Raw genomic sequence first — 21,823 nt, 5'->3', positions numbered from 1 at the left:
CAGCTTGACGCGCGTGGAGCGAAAGCTCGCGCTGCAGAACCCAGGGATCCTGGGTTCGAGCCCCACCCCTGCCCGTTTCGATCTGGATGAGCATCGTACCGGCGTGCGGTCGTGTATCATTAGAGAGTTTTAGTAGATCGTTCCGATACCTCCGATAGCCCCGATAACGATACTATGTATGCGCCAGGGAGGCGGTGGCGAAGTATCGGGACATCGTTATCGGAGTCATGGGAACGATCTACTAAAACTCTCTACTACTGCGTGAGCACGTTAAAGACCCCCAGGTTAGCAGTCTAACTGCACTGGCAAAATTGCTCATCTAAAGTGTAAACCAGTGTCGCCCCCACTGGCAGACCAACCTTACGCTGTATAAATCACTAAAACGTCCAATTTGACTTTTTGAAAATTGCCTTCTCACATACCAAAAGCATGTTGTCACGAGTGCAGATTTTCTACGAACACGTTTGGAAGTCGGCTGGGAAACACAAGGGACTTTTGTCGTCCCTCTAGCTATGCCGACAAGAGTATGTGTCTCGAGTGAATTCTTCCTTTCGACATTTTCGTCGAAACGTGCCGCGTCAGATGGGGATGTATAAGCGGGAAGAGAAGCTACGACAACGGGGAGCTCGCGCGAGTTCTACCGTCAACTTAAATGCCGCCAACTTGTGCGCTGCTGCTCGACTTTCAGCCTGCTATAGCACCAATGCACCACAAGACTTCATGTTGAAGCCGTCGCTGCGAAGACTGCTAGCCAAAACCTTTTGAAGACCCAAATGCGAAGGTGGGAGGAACGCCTAATGTAGTTGATGTCTGACGGCACAGGGTGCAAGAGGGGCCAAAAAAGTCACTACGTACAGCCTGACAGGTTTATTGGCTATGAATATTTCTTGAACACCCTATACCTATGTTCTGGCCATATTCTATGAAATTGCTGACGATATTTGAAACCTCTTACAACAAGAGGAAACGTTGTGTTGTCTTCACAGATTGTGCAGAATTTTGTATTTAAAATCTTCCAATCATAATTAAATATTCTGTATTATCTTGAGGGTACGTAGAACGCAGATATCTGCATGAAATTGCTACATCGTAGTTGTGTTCTTGCAAATATTTAATTCTTAAAGGGCTTCTAAGCATTCCGACGGCTCTAAGTGATGAACCAAGTCATTAAAGTGAAGCGTACGCTAAAGACACTTAAGACTGCTTATGAGTAGGAATGCAAAAGTATTCCTACACGCAGCGCATTCCTACAAGCAACGCGCCACGCCTTCGTTTTTCGCACGGCGCTCCGACGGTGACATCCCGCTCCCCCACTGCGCAGGCGCGGCGAACCCCGCCGGCTCCACGTCTTCCATGACGATGCATCTGCGTTGCTCTGCTTTTCTTTGCGTTTTATTTCTGAGGCTCGTCCGCTTTGACCTTGAGCGCCCCGCCGGCTTCCGTGACGAAGTCTGCGTTGCTGTGCTTTGCGTTAATAGGAATTTAACTGCCGTTTCGCTGCTGCGGACGGTTACAGAAAACGCTAGATTCGCTCCGTGGGCAGTTAATGTTTTCGCATTGAAAGAAGGCTTGATGAACACTTTACTTTTTATTAAATTAAATATTTTTACGGAGCTTTTGCTTACATTCTGGCACTGTACACTTCATAGGGAGCATATAAATCTATTGTGTTAAGAACGTTATAAAAAAATTACAGGAGAACGCTTAAGCTTTGGTCTTTTTGAACGCGATAGCGAAACATATAAACGTATCAACTCCCGCTCGTTCTCAAGCCGTGCAAGCGTGCATTGCGTGGCCTACCCTACTGAAACACCCAGTATAATTTATCGGCTCCTGGATTATAGAACTGGAATTCTATCTGGATTCTAACTGGATTCTATCTGGATTATATCTGGATTCGATCTGGGTTTCAGACTGTCAGAAATTTTTTCTTTGTCCGCAATCTGGATTTCACATTTCCAAAAACAGATTTTTAGTTCAATAATTCAGATAGTGAAAAGGTATCTGGGGTTTTCGGTAGGGTAGTCAGTAGCGTGTCTGCTTCGCAAGCGAAGGGTTGTGGGCTCAACTCCCGCCTAAAATTTTAAAAATTTTTCTTTAAAGGGGCGATGCAACGAGTTTTGTATTTTGCGGAAATACCGCTTAGAGCGGATCCCTGGCGTTAATGACCTGTGAAATACCCATTCGTTTTTCACCACACGCAATCGAAGTCGCAGAAAAAAATAAAGAAAAACAAGCAGAGTTCACCCCCTCAACTCGCAGCCAGAACAAGCAGCCACGTGATCTGGAGCCGATTATATGCCGCCAGTGTTGATCATAGCCACGCGCTGGGGTTGGCAAGGCACAGGACACGCGCTGCGTTCCAGACATTGTTATGGTTCGGCTGTTGTCGTCATTGCAGCGATTAAACACGGGTCACTACCCGAATGCTTCTGGAGCTATAGATTATCACGAGCCCAAATCGAGTGTCGACGCAATGCTCGGGTCCAATCTATGAGCCGCATTCAAAAATCGTCGCTGGGCGGTACTGCTACCGCCCAGCTACGTCATCAGGTTTTGCGAAGGAGAGATTTAATGAAAATGCTCGGTTTTGTCCTCGAAATTACAGTGCAACAAAGGAGTTTCTTGGTCAGTGGCGTTGCGTGCGAGTATCCTTGAGTCCCACTAGTGCCAGTAAGCTCGTGTAAAGTGAAAAACATTCCAATTGAATATCGTTGCACCGCTCCTTTAAGGCAAATAAACTACTTTATAAATTTAAATCGCTTGAGACATGCGGCGACCTTTAATCCGCCATTCCCAATATATGTCATGTTTTTAATCACTTTCATTCCACGCGTGACGTCACGTTTCACGTGAGCGTTGTTTGAAATTCCCGCGCGAGGTCATGCGGCTTTGACGTCATTACACTACCGGCCAATCGTGAATTTTCACGTCACGCCGCCGACATCGGCTTTTCTTCGACAATAGATCTTTATACGGAGCTAAAACTTTCATTGTCTTAGAGCAGATATAAATTGTAAGTGTCAACGACCCGCGTCTTCCCCGAAAGACAGCGTAAACGGCGAGCGTGACGGATTTGTTTGATTTCAATTTGAATTATAATTTATTCAACTGAACGTTATTTACCACAGAAATGAGAATAGAGGGGGGTAGGGGAAAAAAAAGCCATATTGGTGCGGCTTGACAAAGTTCCGTTTCCCCGCCCTCACAATCGAACAATATATGTGGCGAATAAAAAAACAAAAAGAGGAAGTCATTCTCTCTAAGAAGTTGCAGGCACAACACAAAAAACAACAACCACATATGGACAACCAATGCAAAACAAAAAAACAAAAAAACAATACAGAAAAAAAGTTAGTGCTCACATGTAAAAACTACAATCATTGTATAGTATCGCATGTTTACCTGCTCGCTATTTTTGTCACAATTCTCACACTACTGCACCAGAACTCTTCTGTGACACACTCAAAACAGATTTCACTACCCTTAAAAAATGTCCTTAAATCTTGTATCTAAGCAATTTAAAAAGAAAGGATGTGTAACAATCTCCCATTATTGATTTTGGGTAACATTGAAAACGTTCTTACGTGCGACCTATCTAAAATATAGTTACTTTGATATCAGCAGAAAACTCAGAGTTAGCTCTTTTTGCCGAATACAAGTTCCATACAATGAACGAGCGAGTCTTTAAAAAAGCCTAGTAAATTGGAAATCGATTTTCTCAAAAACACCTTTTTTATTCGTTTATTTTTTTTTTTTATTGGTATCAAGCTATGATAGTCTTCCATCAAAAACTAAAAAAATATTAGAATATATATTATTAGGTTTATATGACCGGAAAGAATGTTCGAATCTTGTTAAATCCGCGTCGTAAAACGGCGGCCCCAGTTAGGGAGTAGATTAACTCCGCATTACGCGGAATGTCAATTATTATTCGCTTAGACTCAATAACAAAATTATGTGCGGGCACGACTCAAGCGGGTTCTAGGCGTGTTCACTTCTTGCATATGTATACTTTGAAAATGTCAAAAAAATTCCGACGACAGCTGAGTCATGTTCCTCAACGCCGAGAGGAGCAGAAGCAACCGCAGCTCCCCCTCCCCCCCCCCCCCCCCCCTCTACCGGCAACGCCAGACATGAGAGTGGCGGTCGAGCGCGCGCTCTTGTGAAGCGGCCGCAGCCTCCTCCCTCCCCCCCCCCCCCCCCCCCCCCCCTCCGGCAATGCCTGACCATAGCCTCCACTATACTCACAAAGCCTGGCAGTTCAACGACGGAGCCATAGATTGCCCGGTCGCAGATTTGGAGCGCGAGGATCTGGTAGCGCGGAGCATCAAAGAGCCATATCTCGGGAAACGTAGGGAACCGTGGACGTCAGCGCACAGTTTTTGCAGCGGCGAGGACCCGAAACATACTTTCGGGTCCTCGAGTTTCGCCGTAGCGACGAGACGCTGTGTTTCGGCGTCTCGCCGCAGTGGGGCGCCAGTCACGTGGCTCTCCTCTTATCCGTTGTCTGCCACTCCACCTTTTTCATTTCGGCGGCCACTTCTCGTGGTGATTTGCCAGGCTTTGCCAGTATATAGTATGGCCTGATACGGAGAGCTGCGGCCGAGCGATCGCTCTCGTGAAGCGGCCGCCAATGGTTATCTAGGAGCCGTTTTGCTCAGCCAATGGGAGAAGGGGCATCCCTTTCGCGTTTTTTCGATGTTACAGATTCCGTCGGCTCCGCTCCGTGGGACAGTTAATGCTTTCGCATTAAAACAGTTTTTTTTTGTAGGACCCATGTCACAGAACCGTCGAACAAGGCAAGGACAGCCTCAAGCACTGTCTGCAGGCAGGCTTTTGTATGACGCATTAGCGGTGCGGCCGTGACTTCAGTAATTGAGCCTCCTCTCCTGTGTGACGAGCAAAAGCCACTTGTGCGCACGTGCGCGACCATTCGCCCTCTAAGATACCTTGATTGCGCCCCCTTTGAACCTTCGCTAGCGAAAGAGTACCGCGCAAAGATATATATTATCGTTTAAGGTAGAATGGCCACGACGCGAACAGAAGCGCCACTGGCGCCATCTATCTTCATCGGCAGAACTACACCGTGTGCCCCCGTGTTGGGAAGGAGGCTCAGGTCGGCCAGGTTTTCGAGGTTGTAAATGTTCCGCGCTGACAGGATGACGTGCGTCGCGGTCTGTCCGGGTATGTCCAGCGAAGGCGTGTCCAAGCCGACGCCGTAGACTTGCCGCTGCTCCGCCAGATAGCGCGCCGCGTTGGGCGAAATGGAGGGGAAGTGGCGGCGTCCCCGAGAATCCTGGCCCAAGTAGGGTGACCGGTCGGGCCAAAACTGCGCAGAAAGAAATTCGGAACAATGGTCATAACTATATGTAATGATGGCCTTTGTGTGTAAGCTCAAAAACACGTGTACCAACTTTCAATCACCCTCGCCACAACTGGGTTTACCATGCAACGAGTTAATTGCTCTCCGTCAAATGTGATCGTCTGGTGTAAGGGACCATAATTTTTTGTTAAGCAAGTTGCGGAACATGAACAACAGTTTTGTACGAAAGATGGAATAAACCTGATGTTTAGCAGACTTTCCACCGCGTAGCTTCAAGGAAGAGCCCAGAAGGACGAGGTACTGGAAGGGAGGAGGGGGTGAAGTTAAATGTTTGTTAGGCTGTACTCTTAAAAAAGCTAGTAGCATTAATTAGTTAAAAGCTAGCAACTGCTTGTCACATATGTTACTAGGTACATAGTAACCGTAGGTAGTAATGGTCAAGCCAGTGACTGTTACTAGGTATAAAAGCAAGTAACTGTCACTAGCCTCAAAGTAGAACCCCTGTATTTCACTGCCTCTAACTAGTAAACGGCACTACCTCCCGATAGAAGGCCGGAAACGCAACGATTCACGTGATTTCCGGTGAAGAAAAGGCGAGTGTGGTTTTACCACTTACCACCAGATGGCAGGCACAACAAATATAAAAAAATGCGAATGAGTAATCCAGGTGGCGCATGAAACCGTTCAATAAAAATATATATATATATATATATATATATATATATATACATACGTCACTCGTCATATCGTCACGATATGATGAGTGACGTCATGTTTAGGTACCTCGTGGATGTTATGCGGCCTCGAGCAGACTGGCAAATGAGTTGGAAGGTGGCTTGCTGAAAGTGAGGCTAAGAGTTGGCGCTCGAGACGCAATACCAGAGACTTGTTGGTGAGTGGTCGCATCAATGAGCCTTCTTTGTGTCATGTCCACCCAGATGTTGAGGTTCCGAAGGAAATCCGCTCCAATTATTTCGTAGCTGACGTCTGCAACCCAGAACAACCACTGGAAACGTCGTCGGAGGCCAAGGTCCAACGCTAGTGATTTTTATCCATACGTTTTGATGGGGGAAGCGTTGAAAGCTTGCAATGATGTAGTTTGGTCGCGATTCTGGCGACCAAAATATGAGGCTGGAATGATGCTGACCTCAGCGCCTGTGTCTAGTAAGAAACGGGTGCCGACGATCTTGTCGTAGATGTGGAAAAGGCGACTGGTGGGCCGATATGGGTCGCTCGCCGCCGCTAGCGATTAGCCGTCCCGTTTCTCTGGTTCAAGGAACAGGGTGAACAACAGCGGCGGGCCTTCGGTCCAAACTGTCGGTGGTACCAACATAGCGACTTGTCTGGAGGGCGAGGCGACGGTGATGGTCGACGGCGACTCTTGCAACCAGAGTGTTGCTGTGACGATTGAGCATGGTCATGGGATTCCCGTCGAAGCTCGGACACGATGGTCGTCAGGTTCTGCACTTCTCGACGGAGCTCGGCGATGTCCGAAAGAAGGTCTGGAGACCGCTGTGTTGCTCCGATGGTGGGACCGGAAACCTCCATAATTCGATCCGCCAGCTTGGCGAGTTCTACGAGCGGAAGCCTGTTGTCTACCACTAGGCCGACACGAACAGAATCCGGTAGCGGTTGTAGAAATAGCTCACGGAGGATGGCGGCGTCGATGGAGGCCGCCTTGTCGCCCAGAAGATGTTGCAGGTGTTGTAAGAACTGGGTGGGTCGACGGTCGCCTAGCTCTTCTGCGCTGAGGAGCTGCTGAAGGCGTCGGTGTTCAGATGCGACGAGACGACTGACCAAGGCTTCTTTGAGAACTTCGTAAGAAGTGTCACCGATTGGGGAAAGTAAAACGTCTCGCACCTCGGTAGCGGCTTGCGGCGGGAGGGCGTCAACGAGGAGTTCGTATTGCCGAGTCTGGGAGGTTAAGGGGTGTAAGCGGAATTTGTTTTCCACTTGCACGAACCAGAGCGCTGGATATTCAGCCCAAAACTTCGGTAAAGTGAGGACCGCGGTAGCTGCGATCTCCAAGGCGGCGCTTGCTTGGGAGGCACTTGCCGGGTGTGCAGGCTCACCAGACTCCGTAGACATGGCAGGATCACGTCCGTGTCACCAATTATGTTGGAACCAGGAATATAGCGCCCAACATACTTTTTATGTACAATATTTACAAAAGAAATGAAACTGTCCTGCCAGGGCCCGTTTGCTCGAAGCTGGTTAACTAACCGCGGTTAACCGGATTTCCCTACGAGGGGGAATTTTAGGTCATGTGACCGGCAGAGCAAGGACGGCGGGGAAACATGGCGGTGCCCCGGTGAGTGGGCGCCGCTCGCTTTGGAACTAATACGTCGTTGTAGCTGCAATATCGGGCGCGTTTGTCAACAATGAATGGTGCAGGAGGCTTTCGATTTGCCTTACTTCACTTAAAATGCAAAACATGAACAATGACCTCGCCGCATTTTTCAGATAGTCTTTCGATTCTGGCAATTCCTAAGCCTAAATGAACGCGATAATTGTCGGCATGGCAACGTCTTTGAAAAGTGGAATGCCTTGACTCAATCGGCCGGGTACTGATAGCACACAAAAGCAGACAGCGTCCCCATAGACCTTTTGCTAAATTTCCCAAGCACCGAGGCGCATGCTACGATACTCCGTTTCACCTTATGTTGTACCGCAGAGAAGGCTTGAAGCGCGAGCTCATGGCATTAGGAGCTGCTCTCAACGCACGCGAGCTTGTGCCGCCGAGATGTGCCCTAGAGCAAGGAGCTCGCGCTTTTAGCCTTTCCTGTGGTCCATCATGAGGTAAAACAAAGTAGAGTGTAGTTACACGCGCTGCTCGTGCTGGCGTCTGCAGTAGTGAGTATTCTAAAACAAAAGGCCTACAACAAATTTTGCCGTGCACGCGCGTTCATCAAAGATGTATTATGATTATTTGCTTCGAGTATTCTATACGTGGAAGGCCAGCGCGCGCTGATCGTTGAATTACACTTCCAGTGTTCTCGATGTTAGGGTAATTTACTAATAGGTCGATTTTCACTGGAAGCGAATATCAGGTTTTTCAATTTATGACGGTGTTATATACAGTTCTCACATGCTGGCCAACCATGCTGCCGGTGTAACGCCCGCCTTTTACTGCTCACTTCTTTCTCATCGTTTCTAGGACTGAACTTCGTCGTCCACTTTCGAACTTGGAAGGAAATTTCAACGAGGCTTGTCTTCACTTCAGAAAGCCAAATAATTAGAAATTTTCCAAACAAGGGTTAATTTAGTTTTACCTTACCGATTACCTGTACCACGAGCAATAAAAATTGTTTCTCGAGCTCAAATGTATGCCGCGCTGTGTCGCGAAAACACGGTAGCGCGCATTTTTGGGTCCCCCCATTTATGGAACCTCTCCACGGAAGCCACTTATATTTGCTACAGCCAAGAGGTGACACCAGCTACCACCCCAATAATAAAACACGGAGCTATCGCTCATCCAGCCCTCGTCAAACTTGGCTAGGTACTTGTAGGTACCTAGTAGGGAAGGGCGGTTAACTTTTAACCGCGGTTAAAGTTAACCAGCTTCAAGCAAACGGGCCCTGGGCATCGCTCGATGTAGCCGCCAGGCCGCTCGGTCGCCGAATCTCGAAGCTCGTGGCTTGTCGTTCTGTGTGCTCGTGCCGACATGATTCTTTTTCCTCGTCGCTGAAGCACCACTAGCTCGGCTGCTACAGATTTATATCTATCTATGTATATATATGTATGTATGTATATATATAGGAAGTATTCACTGGCGGCCATAGCTGTGTGCACGACTGCTGAGCGCGTGCTGATGGCGAGCTTTCACGGTTCTTTTGTAACGTGCATTTCGCACCCCCAAGATTGGCGGTCTTAGCAGCCTATTAATGTGAGCTCGTTCAGAGCATGCGCTCTAGACATCAACCACAAATATGGCGCCCAGTGAATACTCTCTCTCTCTATATATATTTTTTTTTTCTGCAAATTTTCATTGAACGGTTACTAGCGCCACCTGGATTACTCATTCGCACTTTTTCGCATATCTATCTATCTATCTATTTATATATATATATATATAGAGAGAGAGAGAGAGAGAAAGAGAGAGAGATAGATAGATAGATAGATAGATATGCGAAAAAGTTTTATATATATATATATATATTATTTTAACGGTTCCACATTTGTAAATGGATACATAACTTGCACACAAACATTTTCAACGCACAATTGATACAATGCATTCAACACAGATCGCATACAAATACGACGAACACACGTGGCACACTTACTCTAATTATTCTAATCGCGAACTCCCTTGATTGCCCACGAGTCTTTTATACTGACCATTTAAGTGCGAAGACTTGTCTTCGTGTTTTACCGTCAGTGAATAATGCTGCAAATATATATATTGCTCTTTTCGGACCAATATTCTTCCTCGAGGAAGATTGCAAACGATCCAATGCTTCTATCTTAGTAAAAAAACAAAAAAACAAAGGTAAACAAGGAAATTATTTGCGGCAGTCGATAAAACAACCCCCCCCCCCCCTCCCCTTTACCGGTTCTCAGTATCCGTGTCTTCGCTTCCCCGCATAACAGCCGCGAACCAGTTTTCTCGTCGCTTGCTTGAATGGATAATTAAAACGAATGCGGTCGCCGTCCGCGATAGGTTGTTTTCTCTTCGTCACCCGAGGTGAACGAAGGCTGTAATTGATGGTGAGCTCGATGGCAGCTGTACTCCTTTCGCCCGTTGCGAGACAGAAATTCATGCAAATTTAATACCGGATACAGCTCATATCTTAATTTTGTGGTTCCCGCTAACTTTCCCCGCTAAATTTAGCGAAAAAAATTCCCCGCTAAATTTAGCTGGAAAAATTTCCCGCTAAATTTAGGGGGGAATTTAGCGAAAATTTCCCGCTAAATGGGAGGGGAGCAGGCGAGCTGGGTACGGATGAGGAGGAGGGGCATTCCTTCCTCTCCGTACCTTCCCCTCCTCCTCCTCAAGAGCTGCGCTCTAATTCGGCATTACACGGAATCGCAAACGTCTTTCTTTTTCGTTTTTTTAAAAACCTTTTTGTTTGTAATTAAAACAAAATATCGACACTGAAAAAAATATAAACGAAGCAAGACACAACACACACCGTCTCAAACACAGATCTAGCTGTGTTTGAGACATTTTGTGTTGTGTCGCATTTCGTTCCTTTTTTTCGTTTCTTTTTCTTCTAGTTTTGGGCTTCTGTTTCTGGAGCACTCTTTCACGGAAGAACTGCTCAACTTTTCCGACATTACTGAATTAAAAAAGTGCCCACGTAAAGACCGGTTCACTCACTCGCGTCTAGTGGTGACCGAGCGCGAACTCTTGCGCTCGCGATTGCCAAAGACCACACTGGCGCCATCTGTCCGGTAACTTTAAAACATTCGAGATTTACTTGCGTTTTCTCATTTGTTTTGCGCCCCGTTCTTTCACCCTGGGCTTGAAAACACTTTTGCTCTTGCCGATGTTATACAAGACCATTTCTCATAGATAGTACTTACGTTTGATCTTGAAAATACTTCAACCTATCCACGGTCAAACTAAAATGAAAAGGCGCGTTTTGTTTTTTTGTTTTTTTGTTTGTTTTTTTGTTGTTGTTGTTGTTGTTTTTTTGTTTTTTTTTTGGCCCCAGCTTGGTGGGGTCGCTTCGACCTCAGCCCTTTTGCAGAGCTTTGAATCATTTAAAGTGGCTTCACGCTGTTGGGGAGAATATAGACGCTTTACACACGCGCCAGATTGAGCCGCCATAGCCGCCCTTCTCTTGTTTTACCGAGATGCCGAGCCACTGAAGCGGGCGTTGACGGGTCTTCACAAGGGCCTATGCTGGGCACAAGAACACAGTAGCATCTAAAATGGCAATAACCTTTCCTGCTGTAGTAATGATGATGTGAAGCGAACGGAATAAGAGGGGACAAAAACTGAAGGTCATTTATGGCGGCGCCCATGCACAGCTGCTGTAAAGCGTCTATAGACAAAAGACCGTATGCGAAATTGTTGGAAAGTCTGGCAACACTCCGTGCGCTGCCATCTTTGTTGCGTCGAGATTCCTCTGATGTTTGTCAATTTCGTAGCGTTGCCGGTAACAATCAAAGCCTGTTGCTCACTTTCATCGATCCTCGCCTACACCTACAATCTAAGGGGTGTTGTCGTTTTACGCTCTTTCACATGTGCGTGCTCGTCGCCCCGCCGATTGCTGGTTTCTCGCCGCAGCCAACATGGCGGACGTACACTTGAGCTCAAAATTTGGCTTTGAGTGGCGGCAAGACAAAGGCACGGGCGCAGGCGCCTGCTTTTCGAAAGAGCTTTCTCGGCGCGAGTGCCTGTGCAAGCGAAGGATTCTTCGGAACTATTGGCGACGTGCGCGACCGAAAGCGTCGCTGTGGACGGCCTTCCACGATTGGCCCAAAAGCTGACTATGACGTCGGAAAGGGTATTACCATCGACGGAAATAAGAGGCATTAAAGAACTTTAATTTCGACGGTGGTGGCAATGGTGCTTTGAGGGCGCAATGATTTCGGGCTTCCACCATGCTATTTACAAACACCATCGAACTTGTTGTTCGCAAGGTAATGACGTCACAAGGGGGAACCATAGGAGGGTGCCACCAAAACATCTAGCCGCTAATAGGCTTCCGCGCCCTGGCCCTTGCTAGTGACGAAGCTATACTGGTGAGATGGAGCATGCTGTTCGGCGCCCCCCTAGATGGCGCTGTGCCTTTTGCATATGGTTGATGGCAAACATGGGCCCCCACTGGTGCACCATGTGTACAGGCGTGCGCAGCGTACAAGTGAGCGTAACTTTGGCAAGCCTGCATTTGAACGGACTACTTGCACTTGCAGAGACATGGCGGCAGCCAGTCGCCCCACTTGCAATCGTCTATACAGTTGTTTTAGCTCGTAAACCATAAGCCTAGAGTAATCATATAGCTCCGCCTTTTATTTATTCTAGGCATCGCTAGTGTAACTGGGTATAGGCGAAGCTACGGGTTCCGTTGGTCCATTTCGTTTCGTTGAGCACTGTTCCTTGGCACACAGTTTCAATTACGGCGGTCGGAACAGATTGTTCAGGGGGGTTCAGGCTGTACTCGGAGGAGTGGCTTTGTCGGGCCCCCAAGCGGAAAAAAATCTACCATTGCTTCTTAATTTAAAGCAAAGGCCGTAAGAAATTCTTTGCTGACTGGCCCGACAGTGTCTATTTATACGCAGTTCCAAGGCCGCCTAACAGATGGTGCCAGCGCGATGGTGCTTTCTCTCGTCGTATGCGATGACAAGGGAGCACATTGTTGCGTAACACATTCGGTCACAACCAAACGCAAGTATGTGAACCAGTCGTAAGAAGTTGGGTACTCTATCCGTACCTTGGCTCGTCCGGAGCGTACAAGGAGCAGGCAGCCGTCGGGGAGCCGTCCGTTCCGGTCTTCCCATTGTCGGATGTCGTCGACGGTCAACTGGTAGTCCGGATTGCTTGCCGATTGTTCTTGGATGTCGAGCAGGGCAATGGGCAGGAACATGAGCCTCTGTATAGGGATCTGGGACACTGACCAGCCTGCTTTATTGAAGTGTAGAGGCGAGTCAAGATGCGTGCCGCCGTGCGTCGGGGTACTGATGCTGTCCAGCTGATACCTGCGGCAGTGTCACGCATTTGAGTCGTTACAGCAGCAATGCAATGGGAAGAAGACACCGACAAAAATAAATTACCCGATCTGTGATATTTGAAGGTTTGGATCACATGGCGCCACTCACAATGTCAAAAAGTTACCTGGTATATAAGTTTGCAAGTAGACATGCTTCAAACAATTGTCTGGCCACTGTGGCTGTAGCACGCTTTGCTAGAGCATCAGTCTGGCAAAACTGGGTGCAGTGTGCCGTACGCCAAGGGGAAAATGTGACAGTATAGAACATGCGATACTAAAATGCACAGGACTAGCTTCCGCCCCTTCGGAGGCAGCGACAGATTTGGCCGAAACGCTGAGGTTTCCAGGCGAGAATGGAAGAATAAATGATAACGACATTACAATCACAAAGAGAAGATTAGCGGATTAGTGGAAGAGATACAGGGAAGTGTGAAACCGCGCGCAATCGGGGGAAGAAAAATCGGGGCAAAATATTCAAAGGAGGCACAGAAGGTTTCTAGAGGCTAGGCGGCGCAAGCTACCGCCCGGTATAAATGGAAAAGTTACTAGCATCTATTCATCCGGGAAGAGATACAGAAAGTGTGAAACTGCGCACAACCTTTGTGGGTTATGCGTTCTAACGGAGGACAAAAGTTCGTATCAAAATGCTACAAAAGGTGGTTATAAAAATTTCTAGCCTAGGTGGCGGAAGCTATTGTCGGAAACAAAGAAAAATGCACAAGCATTCATCCATCCGGGCTTGATTAAGATGGCAGCGCCCAGGGGCCGTTCTTGCAAATCTGTATGGACTGTTTTTTTTTTGTTTTTTTTTTAAGTTTTGACTATGATGGGGTATATTGATTATTCCTGATCCCTTCATTTTCCGCTTAGAGGACTTTCAAATTTGAAGGGTTTCTACCACTAGCTCTATTTTTGCTTCTTAGGGGCTATTGCTATTTATTATCGTTATGGTTAAACGTTTTGTAGTTTATTTGTCGCTATGCCCAAATATCACCAATTGAAATGTGGCAGCCATTTTACGAAAACAATATGTTCAGAGTATAAAATCGTTTTCAAGTGTTGGTATATTTTTTTTATTAGGTTTATACTACCGAGATGGTCCTGAATAAACATGGGGAGATGCAACTCATCAATGTGTCATGGCACGCCACAGGCGGGCGTTTCGTGATAATTTTTATTTTACTTTTCCTTTTTTGTGCGTTTTTATTCGCGTGCCCCGCTGCCATTTCTAAGGAGGTTGGGGCCAGGATTTATCAAGCTCCGTCTGTGCAGCTTTTCTTCTCGGTCTTCCTCCGTCATACACCTGACGGGCAATAAACATTTAGTGAGGCGAAAGCCTTATACGTCTAATATCGTTCAATGCTTGAACGAAAACATGTCGGAGACACTAAAAGTACCAAAACCCACGGTTCGCCACTGGACCACGAGATGGCGTTACTTATGCCAGAATCTGCGGAGGAGCGCGAGGTTCAAACCCAGTGGGAAAGGATGACTCTCTCGCTCTCTCAGCGGGCGTGCGACATGCCATGAGGTTAACGGCGCCAAAAGTGCGTCGTCAAAGAGGGCGCTGTCTTCGAAGGTTCGCTATCACCGGGACCACAGCCAACGCCACCATCCGAATGAGCCAATGAAACGGCACCAAAAGTGCGTCGTCAGAGAGCGCGCTGTTTACGTGACCACTCAGGCGAGTTAGAAGCAATAAAATTAAGCGGATGACAAAGCGAATTAAGAGCAGTCAAAGTGAATTACGTAAATCATGTGTCTGTCTTTAATGCATCGGCGCTTGGGCTTTCACCTTCAAGTCGTATTAGAAATAACATAAGAGTCTCTGTAAATTTGTTTATCAATGTATTATTTATGTTCAAACTGCTCGTTTTGGTTCTCTGGAAGAACTTGTGATCGATTTAATGAATGATCACGCACTGTTATTCTAACAAACAAAAAAAAACGAATGTTTTATGCTTAAAATTGCCAACTTCTTTCAGCCGATGATGATATGGTGTCAAAATAATTGAGCTAACAGAAATGACAAAAAGACCCGGTAAAGTTAAACACATTTGAATATGCTAAAACAGGTCGTACAATACTGTTTTGTGAAACATTCGCGCAGTGGTATGGCAATGACCTTCTGTAGCACCCACCTAGAAAACAACAACAAAAAATCTAAAAACATATTTTGAAGCCCCAACTTCTTTCGTTTCTGCGCATCCGTGGACCTCGTATCCACAAAACAACTGGCAACGTAATTTACTACAGCAGTTTCTATTACACAACCAGTGCCTTATATAAGTTGCGCTGTGCCTGTCGGCTCCTCTCCACTAGGTGTACAGGCCCGATGCACCACTTTACAACATGCACGAGCGCCTAGGTAGCGCCACAAAGCGGCCGTTTGTATTATTTTCTTTTCTTGTTTTTTTTTTTTTTTGTAGCATGTAGTATTTACATTCTTTATGAAAATATATCACATATAGGGTATACATCAACATACGAAACCCATTTTTTTAAGGACCATCTTGATTCAAAAGAGTTTCAGCGAGAAAAATGACCGAAATTACCGAAATCAAAGTAAGCACGGCCAGCAGGCGCTTATGCAGCGCGAAAGCGGAGAACGCGGCATCGTTTTTAACCGTCTGCTTCCGTCGGCAATTTGGGGCTTTTGCGGCAAGGTTGGGCAGTATCGCGACATAAATATGTCGCGATAGTATTTCAGAAATACACTATGTCTTTATATTTCTGTAATGTGATACTTTTTTTTTTCCAATGTATCGGGTTAACGCAGCTAGCGGCGTTCAAGGAAACCTCGGTGAGACCGCCAAGAGTCAGGGTGACATCACGATGACGTTAAATATGTTAATAACCCACTCCGGCCATTAGGACGGGTACAGCAGTTAACATCCAGGTTATTTTGGGGCGCTCTTTCTGCGCTCAAGCATAGAGTTCTTGTTTCCACCGCATCAAAAGATGGCGTTACGATCGACACTGCCACCTATGCTCCATACTACGGCCGAGCCCCGCCGTCGTCTTTGGCAACCGTGGCAATGGCGCAACGGACGCCGACATCCGATGAGCGTGATCGTCTGCTCCGAGTGCACGTGGGAAACGTGGTGTTCGCTCGATCCGCTTTAATTTGACTTCGAAAGTTCTGGTGCTTTCGGAATATGATGCTTCGGCGCAACTACGCTGCGAAATTTTGCTGGAACTCCAGCAAGTCGAAAGTCTTGTCGTCATGGGCGTACCAACCGGGGGGGCAAGGGCGGCGCTTGCCTCCCCCCCTTTCCCACTTCTCAAAGGGGGGGGGGGGGGGGGGCAAGACATCTGTTTTGCCCCCCCCGCCCCTGAAACAGCCGCCACTGGGCAGGGCAGACACTGTCCGTCGGCGGCCAAGAGATATCATGGGCACCACCCCCCGACCAGAGGGGGGGGGGGGGGGTCTGGTTTGCGCCCCCCCCCCCCGTCAAAGACAAGTTGGTACGCCACTGCTTGTCGTTCTTTGTATTCCCAAAGGAGTTCCGAAGCGAGAGGTAAAGTGTCGTTTTTCGTCGGTTTCGTTTCAAGCCCATTTTCTGTGGTGCGATCGCTGCGATTTTCAGTCTCGTGCGGCAGAAACCCCGTGAACACAGCACTTATGCTGCCGCCCACGTTTGTGTTCGTTTTTGCTTATGTATGAGCGACGTTGCACTCGAAATTTGCAAGCAGATCGAACCGTACCACGTGCTAAGCGCACAGGACGACACAGGCATCTTTGGTGCTCTCTTTGTGCCCACAGACGCTTGCCTTACATTAGTGGGCAGCTTGAGTGCTCTCTGGCGTGCATTCTCAATCTGGTAAACAAGGATGATGTGATGAAGAATCTTTGCGCTTTCACGACAGAAACGTCGGAGAGCCTTCTGTGTCCAGCATTCTGCTAAAAAAGTTCCTCCAGTTGTTCTGGTCTGAACCCTGGCGAATTTACGCCTTTTAAAGGAAGAAATATGCCAAAACCTAATTTTAAAAGTTCTGCAGCTGATAGGAAAGCACAAAAACCATGAAGCAAATCATCTATCAGCTGAGTACAAAAACAAAATTATATTTTTTGTCTGCAGAAAACAATCAAGTTTATGCTGATCAAAACTGCGGCGGTGCGATATCTTTTATAAATGTATATTTCTTTCATTATGCTCTTTCGTGTTCCTCATGCTGTCCGTTCTATTGTTCCGTAAAATTTATTATATTATATATCTTCTATTTTATGTACGAGATCTGTGTAAATAATAAAGGATGTATGAAAAGTAAATGTGTGCTCCTTGCCTCCTACCCACTTGAGGAGCATGTCTTCTCTGAAGTTACTCTGCAGTGATTTATAAAAATAAAAAAGATATAGAATAAAAGCCCCAGAAGACGAGAAGGAAATTGAGGAAATATAACATCAGGCAAGCAAACGGGGAGGGGGGGGGGGGGGGGCGTGTGAAAGCGAGTGGCAGCGAAGCGGCCGTCTATACTCCTTCTCACTAGTTCCGTGCAGTACAGGTGAAGGCAACACCAGACGAAGGGAGAAAGGACAAGCACCAGGAAGGCTGGGGAGGAAGAGAGAAATCTCCTCTCCTCTCTAACGTTCCTAGTGCTCTCACTTTCTCCCCTCGCCTTCCACTGCCATCCTCTCCCGTCCTGCCTTTCTAGCGCTTGCCCTTTCTCTCTTTGCCTGGCGTTGCCTTCGCCTTCACTGCACACAACTAGTGACACGGAGTATAGGATGCACAGGACAACTTGCGCCATCTAGGGGCAAGTCCCGGCAGCAGTAGAGGCGGCGATTGTAACGCCATGTTTTGAAGCGGCGGAAACAAGAACCCTACGCTTGAGCGCGCAAAGAGCGCCGCGAGGAAACAGGGATGTTAATGGCTGTACCCGTCCTAGTTGCCGGAGTGGGTTTTAACATATTTGACGTCGTCGTGACGTCACCCTACTTGTCTCTTCTTTTTTTTTTTTTTTTTTTTCGCTCTTCGGTCGCTTTTTTTCTCGCTTCTTGACTCGCTCGGGCGCCCGAAGCGCGTTACCATAGCCAAGCCTACGGCTGCGCCGGCCTGACTGTATCTTGTATTTCTGTATCGAAATACATTTTCATGTGTATTCCTGATATCGCGGTAATATTACGGTCGGTCTATTTTGCTGTAATTTAAAAAAAATTGTTTAACCTTCACACAGAGGTTCAAGTTCAAGCAGTGGCGTAACTAGGGGGGTAAAAGTGCCCCGGGCGCCACTTGGGAGGGGGTGCCGAGCCGAGTCCACCCAACATGTGCCCGATGGAAAAAAATGGCAGCGGGGCTACGCGCTGCCATTTTGGGGCGTTGCTATGCCAACAATTATCGCGTTCAATTAGGCTTAGGAATAGCCAGAATCGAAAGACTATCTAAAAAATGCAGCGAGGTCATTGCTCATGCTTTGCTATTTAAATGAGGTAAGGCAAAGCGAAAGCCTCCTGCACCATTCGTTGCTGACTAACGCGCCCGATATTGCAGCTACAACGACATGTTAGTTCCAAAGCGGGCGGCACTCCCTTACCAGGGCACCGCCATGTTTTCTCGCATCCCTAACGAGCCCCCAGTCACGGGATTTCAAAATCCCTCTCCTAGGTATTGCGGCTAACTTTAGCCACGGTTTGCGCTTCGAGCAAACGGGCCCAGGAGAGTTCTAGGGTCTACATGCCCTGTTACTGCACAACAAACAGGCTCTCCTGAAATAACAAAAAAAATAAAAAATAAACAGCGCCCTGAACACTGTTTGAAAGAGCACTCGAAAGAGTTAAAAAGCCTGTCAAGCGCTCGCTTCCGGGACGATGAATCGTCGAGTGCGTGCTTAGTTGCTGAGTGCGTGCTTAGTTTCGTTTCCCGTGCAGCCAACGCTTGGGATGAGGTGATATGTTGGTGTTTTGAGTTCGACATCGCTGCCGTGGCTTAGCGATGCCGGCATGTTGTGCAGTGAACGGGGCCAACAAGTGTGTTGCGATTAGAAACGAGCTTCATCGCATCGGACGAAAGGATTTTCGATACAAGGGAGGACTGCCCCATGCAGGCTAAAAAAAATGAGTATATAAGCTGGTGTTTGAGTCGCTATAAAAACGCTTGACAGCGTCCTAAAAATGTTTAACATATACGAATGTATAGGAGAGTAAATGGCCTTCATTTCTGCTCCTACAGACACGCTCTTTTCGTCGTCATTATTGCGAATAACACGAGTATCGCCGCATCCAACGGTCTGAATTTAATTTAGTGCTTAACGTGGTCGTCGTGGCTGGAAATTCCACGTGATTTTAGGCGCAGCTCTTAGGCGCCCGTTTCCGGGTTTTGCGGCGTCGGCGTAACCGCGCTCATTTTTGCGTGAAAATTAACATCACGTGACCTCAACACCAATACAATTCCCCGCTAAATATAGCGAGGAAATTCAATTTCTCAGCTAGATTTAGCGGACAAATTTAGTTTCTCCGCTAGATTTAGCGGGAAAATTGACGTCACGTGACCTTACCGCCAATTCGGTTCCCCGCTCAATTTAGCGGGGAATCGAATTGGTGTTGAGGTCACGTGGTGTCAATTTTTCAGCTAAATTTAGCGGGTAAACTATGGGAGGAGGGAAGGGCAAGAAGGAGGATGGTAGGGTAAAAAAGAGGAAAATGGGACGGTACGCGGGAGGAGGAGGGGAGCGTACGGAGGAGGAGGACAGGAGGAAATGAGGAGGAGGGAAGAGGAGGGGAGGAGGAGAGGGTTCGGGCGAGGAGGTGGGGCATACCCTTCCCCCCTCTTGCTCAAGAGCGGCGTTCTAATTTCGCATTTACAGAGATCTGCAAACTTCTCATTTTATTTTTCTTTTCTCACATGTCGACGTCACAGCTTAGCCCGCAAGCAATTGCAATTCCTTCTAAATAAAGTATGTTTCCGCGGGTCCGTCGCGAACACTTCTCTCTGAACCCGATGCTATTCCCACTTGCGATACAATTATTCTTCCGAAACTACTGCTGAAACCTTTCTTAGATTAAATGAAGATACCTGAGAGATACGTGAGCGGGAGATATATCACGCGTGAAAAAATACGGTAGTACTAAAAAGACGAATCTTCATAAATCTAGCGTCCCTAGAGGGAGGGGGGGGGGGGGGGGGCGGGCGGACTGCAGAGCTCTGGGGGGGGGGGGGGGGGGGTTGGGGTGGACCACGAGAGAAGAGGGAGAGGGAGGGAGGGTTGTGGCGGGTTATCGCCCCGGGTGCCGCTGACCCTAGTGACGCCACCGGCTAGCGCACGCTACCCCAAGCGAAGCGAGGCGGCGCGCACGTTCAATGATAGCGTCGTCTGCAGGGAAAGAAAAGAGGGAGGGAAAGGTTTTCTCTCCCCCCCCCCCCCCCCCCCCCCCCCAACCATAGAGAGGAAAAAACAGAGTTGTCTGCGAACTACAACTGAAGGGCAGCCCAACATGCCTCCGCCTGTCAAAACACATTTTGCATCGTGCCGTTTTGTCGGTGCTTTTTATACCCCATACTATCGATATCTAAAACAACGAAGCGTCGAGATAGACTAAATACGCGCGACGATAGATGCTAGCAACATTGGTTGCGCGGAACGGTGCCCCGCGAAAATGGCGACAGCGGCAAAATAGGCTTAGGGGGGAGTGTGCGCATGCGCAGACTTTATAGATACCCACCACTTCCTCCGTGCAACGACATCACGGTCGGATGGCGCCAACTCGGCAGTAATTGGGCCCTAGCCGGATGCCGTTGCGTCCTTCGAAGCGTTGATTGGACATGAGGCCCGGCCGAATGCTGACGTACCACTCGCGTCCAATGTTCGCGTCTTCGCTCGGTTCATGTCGAAATTTTAGTGCGCGGGCTTCAGTTGCATCGCAGGTGGTGTTGTCCGCACACGTCAGCAGCACGTAACATTGCGACGCCCAGGTGCGTACTCAAAAACGCCTATTAGCCCTGCCCGCTCAAACAAGTAAGTGCTCGGCCACACCAGGCGAAGCGCGTGCAGAGAAACCAAATTCACTCGAAGTGTGAACTTCACACCGCAACACTTCACACCGCAGCGATGGGGAGTGAGAGTCGCGTGCTGGTGTATAAACCGAAAGGTGTGATTTACCATTCCTCGTTTTCCGCGGCGACGGTGGCGTTGAAAACGAAGTGTTTGTCGTCTGTCCAGTAGATTGTCTCGTTGTTGAACGGATACGATAAGTCCACGAGATTACGGTCCCAGCATGGCGCTGCGTTAGGGCTTGACACGTGAGAGGCCGACCCCGCTGAGAGGACGATTGCGACTTGACACAGGATCCTGATTGTCTTCATTCTGGAAAGTTGGAGAAGAAGTCAACAAAAACACGAAGGGCAATGGTCAGACAAGTCCCACTAAGTATATAAAGAAGACGACGACTTTGCGTTAACGATTTTGCAGATGGAAATCAACGTTCCGTACACCGCTTGTGACGATGCCCGAAAAAACTGCATCGATTAAAAATAAAGTATGCGAAGGACACGACGTGTGCGCGAGGAACCTTTATCAATTTAAGTTAACTAAGCCACTAATTGTAAGTACATTATACTCGTGCCTTGACCTTGGTCGATAAGGTTATTCCACAGGAATGATTTCCTGAGGATAGGCCAATGGACCTATCTCACCGAGCGTATCGGAGCGTGCGTTACGCCGTCATGACTTTAGTCCACAGTGGGCCGGCGGCTCCAGTGCACAAAACTGCTCGTGCTGTCTCATGCTTGGCTCGCGCATAGCTACAGCATGGTTGTCGCAAGTGTAAAAGGAGTACAGCCGTGGTTCCGCTGCTGGTGCACCGGCCATACAAAAGACATCGAGTCCGCTGCAAACGTGA

General features: G+C 47.9%; 1 protein-coding gene across 1 annotated transcript; it reads right to left on the bottom strand.

Moving 5' to 3' along the window:
• Positions 1-5,017: 5,017 nt before the first annotated feature.
• LOC115316281 (isatin hydrolase-like) lies at positions 5,018-21,287 on the bottom strand. The gene is made up of 3 exons (XM_040212175.1): positions 21,085-21,287; positions 12,712-12,976; positions 5,018-5,332 (listed from the first exon to the last, which is right to left on the bottom strand). The coding sequence occupies exons 1-3, from the start codon at positions 21,285-21,287 to the stop codon at positions 5,018-5,020; spliced, it is 783 nt and encodes a 260-aa protein (XP_040068109.1).
• Positions 21,288-21,823: the final 536 nt, after the last annotated feature.

The sequence above is a fragment of the Ixodes scapularis genome, unplaced genomic scaffold (assembly GCF_016920785.2).
Source record: "Ixodes scapularis isolate PalLabHiFi unplaced genomic scaffold, ASM1692078v2 PGA_scaffold7__128_contigs__length_106722199, whole genome shotgun sequence".
Lineage (NCBI taxonomy): Eukaryota > Metazoa > Arthropoda > Arachnida > Ixodida > Ixodidae > Ixodes > Ixodes scapularis.
Note: the sequence above shows the minus strand (reverse complement) of the source record. Positions and strands in the feature narration are given on the sequence as shown.